The sequence below is a fragment of the Echinops telfairi genome, unplaced genomic scaffold, assembly GCF_000313985.2.
Source record: "Echinops telfairi isolate 266 unplaced genomic scaffold, ASM31398v2 ScPeMD7_70;HRSCAF=299, whole genome shotgun sequence".
NCBI lineage: Eukaryota > Metazoa > Chordata > Mammalia > Afrosoricida > Tenrecidae > Echinops > Echinops telfairi.
The window spans coordinates 63,929,356-63,937,784 of NW_022103968.1; the positions used below are offsets into that span (position 1 = coordinate 63,929,356).

The 8,429-nt window shown below is 55.5% G+C and overlaps 1 protein-coding gene across 1 annotated transcript in view; it reads right to left on the bottom strand.

The window, feature by feature from the left end:
* LOC101639622 (prosaposin) overlaps positions 1 to 8,429 on the bottom strand; it is a 33,316-nt gene that overhangs the window by 10,256 nt on the left and 14,631 nt on the right. The window contains exons 2-6 of the mRNA XM_013004240.2: positions 7,397 to 7,530; positions 4,830 to 4,904; positions 4,174 to 4,299; positions 2,208 to 2,408; positions 1,656 to 1,799 (exon numbers count right to left, since the gene is read on the bottom strand). Coding sequence (XP_012859694.1) covers positions 1,656 to 1,799; positions 2,208 to 2,408; positions 4,174 to 4,299; positions 4,830 to 4,904; positions 7,397 to 7,530 — 680 coding nt within the window. The remainder of the gene's footprint in view (positions 1 to 1,655; positions 1,800 to 2,207; positions 2,409 to 4,173; positions 4,300 to 4,829; positions 4,905 to 7,396; positions 7,531 to 8,429) is intronic.

The following is an 8,429-nucleotide window of genomic DNA, read 5'->3' on the forward strand; positions in this document are numbered from 1 at the left end:
CACACACACACACACAGCCAAGCTGCGTTTGCAAGTGCAGCAGCAGACTGGGAAAATGCTAGTGGCAATCTGGTGAGTCTGCCACTTGTCATAAGAGGACCTGTGTGCAGGGTTTCGAGCACACTTTCAAGCCCACTTAAAGGGATCTGACCCCGATGTCCTCCAATCTCCCTATGCGAAGGCCACACAAGTCCTCCAGTGGCCGAGTCACAGGTTACGGGGCAAGTGGCGTGCTCAGGATTACTGCCCGATCTCGTACGGTCGGGCTCTGGATCCAAGTTTAAATCGCAGAGAACCAAGTTATTATGACTTTTAGGCTGTCTATCTTCATACAAACCAAGGAAGCCTCGTAGCCCCTCACAGGCACCTGACCGAGAAGGAGCCAGAGGGCACGGCAGGTCTCGGAAAGCGACGTGTGAGGGCCCTGGACTACAACTGCAGACCCTGCAGTGGCCCCCAGGCCTGAGTCTTCACATCTGCAGGAGTGCATGTCCTCAGAGGGACCCTTAGCCCCGCCTCGCGCCCGGGAAGAGGGAACATTCAGCTTACTCTAGACCAGCGGGTCTCAACCTGTGGGTCGTGACTCCTTTGGGGGTTGAACCACCCTTTCACAGAGTTCACCTGATTCCTAACAGTAGCAAATTACAGTTATGAAGTAGCAACACAAATAATGTTATAGTTGGGGGAGGGGGGGGAGGCGGTCACCACAACATGAGGAACTGTATGAAAGGGTCGCAGCATGAGGAATGTTGAACACTTGCTCTAGACCCGAGGCCCGGGGAGCTATCCAAGAAGCCAAGGGGGCACTGTTGTGTAAGCAGTGGACAGAGGTTCAAGCCCACCAGTTGCTTCTCAGGAGAAAGCTGAGCCTGGAAAACAATGCCTTGGGTCACTGTGAGTCAGCACTGACTCGTGGCAATGGGCTGGCTTGGGGGATTCTTGCCCACATCCCAGTCTAGCCAGGTTCTGGGTGTCAAGCACTAAACTGGGCATTTACATTTCACACCACCATCTCCTGAGCGTGGTTACTGGAATCCACTCCTAGAAAAAAACGCCCCTCACGTGCGAACAGACAATGAGTCAGCCTGTAGAACGGGGGAGTCTTAACAAAAGGTGTCCCTGGGACACTGCCCAGAGCTGGTGTGACGATGGGCTGGGCAGCCGCACACAGTTCCCCGTCTCTTTTCACGGGTGACGAGTCCACAAATAAAAAGGGGAAAGGCAGTAACTTAAATGTACACCGAACTTTTTAACATAAAGAGTGTTCTTTACCAAGAGCAGGGTCACAACCTTAAACACTCTCCAGTTTCCTGACCCATCACCTCTGACCACTCGTCTCAGTGGTTGTAAGGGGAGGGAAATGAAAGTCAAAATTGGTTTCAATTCTTTTGGGACACGTAAGTAGTTTCAAACAAAACAAAGCAAACATCCAAACCAGACCCAACTGTCCAGGCAGTGTTTTAAATGTGTACCCCCACCCCACCACACCCCTCCCAATTCTGGTTGCCTTCTGGAGCAGGACAAGGGAGCTGAGAGAATGCTGGGGACTGGAGAGCACTCAGCACTGAGCAAGGTGCTTCGGGAAGTGACTGGCCTCCTGCATGGCCGTCCTGGCCCATGGCCCCTCCCAGTGTGGGCAGATGGGGAGGGCTCACCATGTCGGACATGCCAGGCCCCAGGCGGTCACACTCCTCCTTGAAATGCTCCACCAGGGCGCTGATGAAGGAGGAGTTGGTCCTGACGGCGTTCTGGACGTCACTCACCAGCTGAACGCAGTCTTCACACACGTCCCCGTTGGCCTGAAGAGACCGAGAGGTCATGATGACACTCTTCCGTTCCACGGACATTGCCTGTGGCGATGCTCTGTGCCCAGGGAGCGAGGGGCCGTTTCCAAAGGGGTTCCTAAGTATCTCAAGAGACAGCTTCCCACCCTCACACTGTTCCTCCTCTGAGCAGTTAAAGACGCCTCTGTTTCCACAGGCACTAAAATGACTGACGAGTACAAAACCAGCTGGGCACACGTCTCGGTACAAGACCTATGTACCAAAGTGGAAGGTACAGCTCTCCAGAGCTCCACAGAGCACTGCTGAAGCCCAGCCCGTGGGCGTGCAGGGGCCAGGGCCCCAGTTGAAGAGGTGTACAAACCCCAGCCCCACCAGGTCTCTCACCACACTGCCCGGGGGCCCCAGCCTGCCCTGCGGCCTTACCTGGGGCTGGGGCTTGCTGGGTGAGCCCTCCTGAGGGTAGAGGAGGAGAGGGATGTTGGCCATGAAGGGTGCCACCACCTCAGACGTGTCCAGTTCTGGGATCTTGTTGGACTCAAGCTGTTTCTGGTGCTGGAGCTCAGCCAGGTGCTTCTGGAGAGACTGGCAGAGCTTGAGGGCAGAGCACACCTCCTCTGGTCGACTCTGCTGGGAAAGAGGTCCAGCTGAAACAGCCACCCCAGAGGAACACAGACACGCCACCCAGCCCGCAAATGCACAAAGGTTCTTCTCATACTCAGCATCCCTCACAAAGAATAAAGACAGCGTCCCCACACTCACTTAGGCTCTTCTTCCGGTACGCCTGGCTGGGGGCCCACGAGGAGGGGGGGAGCGCTACCAGCAGTTCTGGGCTATTCCCTTCCACTGGTTTGAATCCCTTCCATAAGTGGCAGGCTCTCAGGGTTACTCACCCCTTGCCCTGGCTTGGGAGCCCCTGCGTGGCACAAACAGCTAACACCCTGAGTTGCTAACCAAATGGCTTGGAAGTTCCAAGTCCGCCCGGAGACGCTGCAATGAAAGACAGGCCTGGCAAGCTACCTCCCCTAACATCAGCCACTGCAAACCCTCTGGAGCTCCGCCCCCTCCAACACCTCTGGGGTCACCACCGTCAAGGGCTGGAATGGGCTCAACACCAGCGGGTTGAGCTGAGGGTAACCCTGACTCTCACACACATGCCTGCCCTACACCTCAGCCCTAACACAGCCAGAACTAACATCCTGATTGCACTGCCCCTCCGGTGTCTTTGTACGGGGAAACGGTTCCGTCTGCTCAGCTCTTTCTTCTCCTGTGCACCCTCCTCCATCCGAAAAGCTGGTACATTTCCCCTCCAAAACAGAATGTACACTTGCCCCTCTCCCCACTTCCCAGTCACACCTCTCTTACAGGCAATAGCCTCCCAAACGTCCTTCGGGCTTCCCCTCGCACTCTTGCTGCGACCTCTGTGGGCTTCCGAGTTGGTAACGGTTTCCACAGGTAGAAAGCCCAGTCTTTCTCCCGTGGAGCTAGCTATTGGTGGCACTGACCCACGTGGATCGCAGCCCAACACACAACCACTACACCACCATGGCTCCATCTGCAGCATCTCCCAAATCAGCGGACCTCGGCCTGGTCACCCCATCCCCCTGTGTTGTGGTGGTGGTGGGGTGTCACAGAGCCAGTTCCCATCCACAGCAAGCCCACGCACAAAAGGAAACACAGCCCGGTCCTGGCCATCCTCACAACCGTTCCTGTGCCTGAGCCCACTGGTGGAGCCACTTCACATACACGAGGCCACTGAAAAGACCACCTAGTCCTCAAAGTAGCTCCCTGCTTTTCAGCACTCTCTATTTACCAAGCAATGCAATCCCCTCTTCAAGAGCCTCCAAAGGCTTCAGGCTGCACTGGGAATCCTTAACCATGGCCCAGAAGGCCTCCCATGAAGCAACCTTGGTATTCCTGCCCCACCAGCTGCCTCAGGTTTCCAGCCTCGTCTTCCTTCTCGGAGCTCGTCTGGGCTCCTTGTTCACTGCTACAGACCCAGCCAGGGGCACGTGTTGAAGGAAAGAGGCAAACTCACTCTCTGAATTACTTAGGGTAGAGGTACTGAACTGCAGCTAAGTGCTAGGGCTTCATTCACCAGGTGGAAGGAAAGCACCCACTTCCTTGCCTGAGTTCACAGTCCCTCAGAACCCGACAAATACCTGCCTTCCTGGGCCCTCACCAGCCCTGGAAAGGCCTGTTTTGGGGTACAAACCACCTGTATCCCACCCCTGCCCTGGAAGAGTCAGGCTTTCACCCCAGTCCCCAGCAGAGTTCTGCTGTGCTAGACTTCCCGTGAGGAGTTGGAGAATCAGAATGCACAGATGTCCTATCGGTCCCCTTAGACTGGTCTGACACACCCGTGGGCCACACTCCTCCCATCCCATCGTACCGTTTCTCCTTTGATAATGTCCAGGATGACCGGTAAGTAGCTGTCCACTATGGTCTTACAGGAGTTAGTTAAGTTCGCATTAGGAAGCCACTCGCAGACCTTCTCCAAGTTTCCCGTGATCTTCTCCTGCAGGGAGGGGGACACGGGGTCGAACAGGAGTTAGTTAAGTTCGCATTAGGAAGCCACTCGCAGACCTTCTCCAAGTTTCCCGTGATCTTCTCCTGAAGGGAGGGGGACACGGGGTCGAACTCTGGACAGGAGGCTTTCCTGCAGCCGGACTGAGAGCAGGAAGCCCTCTAGGACCCCGGAAACACAGGCCAGGGAGCCGCCAACGCTCGGGACAGAGGGCCGAGCCCACCAGCCAGACAAAAAACTGATGTGAAAACTCAAAGCAAAGAGCCCGTTGGCCTTCAGTCTCGCAGGCATAGGAAACTGTGAGCAGAGCGTGAAAACAAAGTCCCAATTAATCTTGGACAGTTAGCAGCAGCCATGGGGTCAGCAAACGATATTCCTTAACCTGTTTTATGTATGGCTCGAGCCAAAGCATGATCTATTTTTACATTCTTAAAGAGTTCAAAAGAAAAAGTGTATCAGAGATAGCAAGTGGCTCAGCGAGCCCGAAGCACTCACACCCGCAGTCTGCGCCCAAGGCTCACCTCAGCACCGCTCTCTTTCAGGAGCTTGCCAGCTTCCACGACGACATCTTTGCATATGTCACAGGGGAGGGATTTCTAAGGGGAAGAACAGGAGGGAGAAGATTGTAGGGCATCAGTCACCGCCCACACCATGGGGTCAACTGGCTGGCCTGCTGCCCTCTTCATACGGTACCCAACCAGTGCCACGGGCGACGCCATTCGATGAGGGTCGACATACTGACCTACCCAGATCCCACCCCAGAGGCGCAGGCCTGGGCGCCAAGGGGCAAGAGCAAGGTGACACCTAGCAGGCTACTCTGTGCTTCTGCAGCAGAGGCACCTTGCTCTGTGCGCGCGCGCGACTGCCACCCCCAAATCTGCCCCGTCTTTTCACGTCTGTAGCACAGACCTAACCTTGGATGTACTGACAGCAACCCTGAGCGGACTGTCAGAAAGGTTGATATCACCAAGCATTAACAGTGGGTGAGGTTGGGGGGACACCCACCCCCCACTAGGGAACCCTAACCCCCCGCCCCAGGAGACGCCGCTGTTGACCACACACTCATCTCAGCACTGTCAGGTCACCTCCCCTCTACCTTCCACCCCTCCTCCAGGGCTGCGTTCAGGACAGCCCCACTCCAAAGCTTGAAAGACCTCACCCCATACCGCTTCTGATCAGCCTGGACTTGAGGGTCCTCACAGAACCCCAAAGCCAAACCCACTGCCAAGAGTCAATTCTGACTCCGCCTCCCCGCAGGACAGAGAACTGCGGCCCAGGACTCCCCAGGCAACAATTCTGTAAGCCTGTAGAGGGCAGGTGACCTCAGGTCTTCTCTACTCCAAAATAGGACGGGCTCGAACCACCGCCCTGGCAGCACCATGCCTAACCCACGGCAGCTGTAGAAATTCTAGCGGAGCCCTCTAGGTCCCTGGGCAGAAATGCTGCCCTCAACATGCCACAACATGTTCATGATGTCAACTGACTTCCAACCCACGGGCTGGAACTAGCACGCTGGGACACGATTACAGGACATCTAGGAGGCCCTGGTGGTGAGGTGGTTAAGCGGGGGGCTGTGATCTGCATGGGCAGCAGCAGAGACTGGGCTTTCTACTCCCCACTATAGTCTCGGCAACCCACAGGGGGTCTCCGAGTCAGCACTGACTAGACCCTAGTGAGTCTGGTTTCTTTTGGTGGGATTTAGAAAAACCCATTTGAATCGTTAGACTTACCAGACTAATGTCATGCTTGGGGCCAGATCCAGAGAAACTGGATCCTAGGAAGATCTAAGTGAGATCTAAAGAGGGAGCATGACTAAGCACAAGATCAAAAGGACATGCGAGAGCTGATCTGAAGGTGATTTTGGTCACTGGTGGCAGATGTAACTAGTACATGTTGTTTACATGTTGTTACATGAAAGTGCAGTGTCAACTGGTGACCTGCTCCCATAGAGAAGGCTGCCTGGAAATCCCTCCTGGGAAGTGTCCCGCTTGAGAGGCCTGCACGACACTCCTGACAGTGGCAAGGTGGTGATGAAGACCCTACATTACACGGCTGCTGTCGGCTGCCTGCCAGTTGCACTCTTGGAACAGAAGGCTGTACAGCCTGTGCCACGGTCGCACGATGATCCGTAAAGTTTTCACCGGCTCGCGTCCTTTCTTCCTGGTCTCAGCTTAGAACAGGGGTGGGAGTGGTAAACGGAATCATCGAAGCCCCCAGCGAACATCGCCCCCAGCGAACATCGCCTGCCTCTCCAAGGAGCAGCAGACCCCGCCATCACATTAGCGGTGAGTGAAGTAACTGGTTGACCAAACAGAGCAGGCTCATTTCTAAGTGGAGAATTGTCTGGCCTGCAGAGGGCATTATAAATATCCAAATGGCCCTTGGCAGAAAAAGGCTCTCCCACCCTGGTCCGGAAGCTCTGCTGAAGCCTGTTCAGCACTCTGCCCACACAGGGCTCCACTGACGGAGGGAACTGCGGGGTGGGGTGCCTGAAGAGTGCCGAGACTAACTGAACCCCCATCTCCCGCTTGACAGGTGAAATTCTACCACCGAGCACTCCTGCCCCGGCCCGGATAAATTAACAGGCCGCACTTAGTATCCTTTAAGTAATAAAACCACCAGTTTGGGTGTCACTGGAGAGAAATTCTACCAAAAAGAAAAGTTACAAAACTAAGATGTGAAGGTGGCCCTCCTAACACATCAGTGATTTGCCTGAGGGCGGGAGCGGAATGAGGGGCAGGTAGGCAAAGGTCAAAAAGGTCAGGAAACATTGGGGAAAGTGTAGCACGGAGCTGTGGCACGCGCGCCCTGGAGCTGTGCAGAGCCTCCGCAGGTCTTTCTCCCCGCCTCTGCAGAGGCCTGAGCGCAGAGCACACAGCTGCCAGCCGGGCTGCCAGCCAGGCCAGCAAGATTTCTTCCCAGAGACTGGCGGGCCTTGGGGAAACCTTCACCTTGACCTCTTGGAGCCGCCATTGCTCTGAGGCAACTGGGGACCCTTCCGGACTTGTGCTGCCTGCTTCTCAGACTGGGTCACCGGGAGAGCGGAGGAAACGTGGCAGGAGGTGCTTGGGAATGGTAGGGGACTCACCACTGTGGGCTTGTTCCACACGGTCTGCAGGCAGTGCCTCACGGCGCCACAGTCAGAGGCCGTCTTGATGTCCTGGCACCACACAGCGGAGCCCTTGGTGCATTCTTTCAGGCCGAGGGCAGGGCTGCCCAGAGCTGGAAAGAAGAGAGCATGAGAAGGTAGCCGTGCGAACCTCTAAAGTCCATCTCTCTCCTTGACCGTGGGGTGAGGGTTAGCCAGGGGGCTTCAGGTCAACTCCCAGCGCACACCGCTGCAGAACTGTCTCCAGAGGAGTTCCAATGATGGCTTTGAAGAGTAGGTCACCAGGTCTTTCTTCTCAGCCACCTCAGGGTGGACTCAAAGTCTCTCAACTTTCAGGGAGCAATCGAGCGCCCTCACCAGCTGTACCAACCTGATCAAGAGTCCGCCCTGGCATTTCAGGTGGCCACCGTGCTGGGCCCTAACCCAGCCGTAGGCCACTGCAGACAGTCAAGAAGCTGCGCTGTGAGTTTAGTGTACTTAAGTCTCAGGACGAGCAGGGGCCCATGGATCTTCCTCTCACACTGTATCTAAACAGTGGTCCAGAAAGTAGGATCTGAACTTTGAATCTTTAAAAATGTCTCCATGCGGAGCTGAAAGAAATCCCAAGAAAAAAAAACCCAAGCAGGCTGAATGGAGAGACAATTCCAACCACTCTACAACGGAAAGCAGACTTAAAACAATCTGTAGCGAAACCACCAAGAGCCACAAGCCCATCGAGGAGAAACCATGACTCTGGAAGCTGGGCAAGCAGAAGAGCACTTTCAGAGCGACACCGAGCTCTGCCAGACGAATCTTCTGGCGTGTGAACAAGTCCATGGGCAAAAACCAAGAAACACATGTCCACGCACGGCCCGGGGAACCAACGCTGCCCCACTCGGCAGTTCCCTCCGGGTGAGGCTCAGCTCATTCTCCCAGCCGAAGGACTGATTCCACTGCTCCTGGGGCCAACGGAGCACATTTGGCCTGGACTGGCTTTACAGGTTGTACACCAATGGTGACAGGCTGTCGTAGA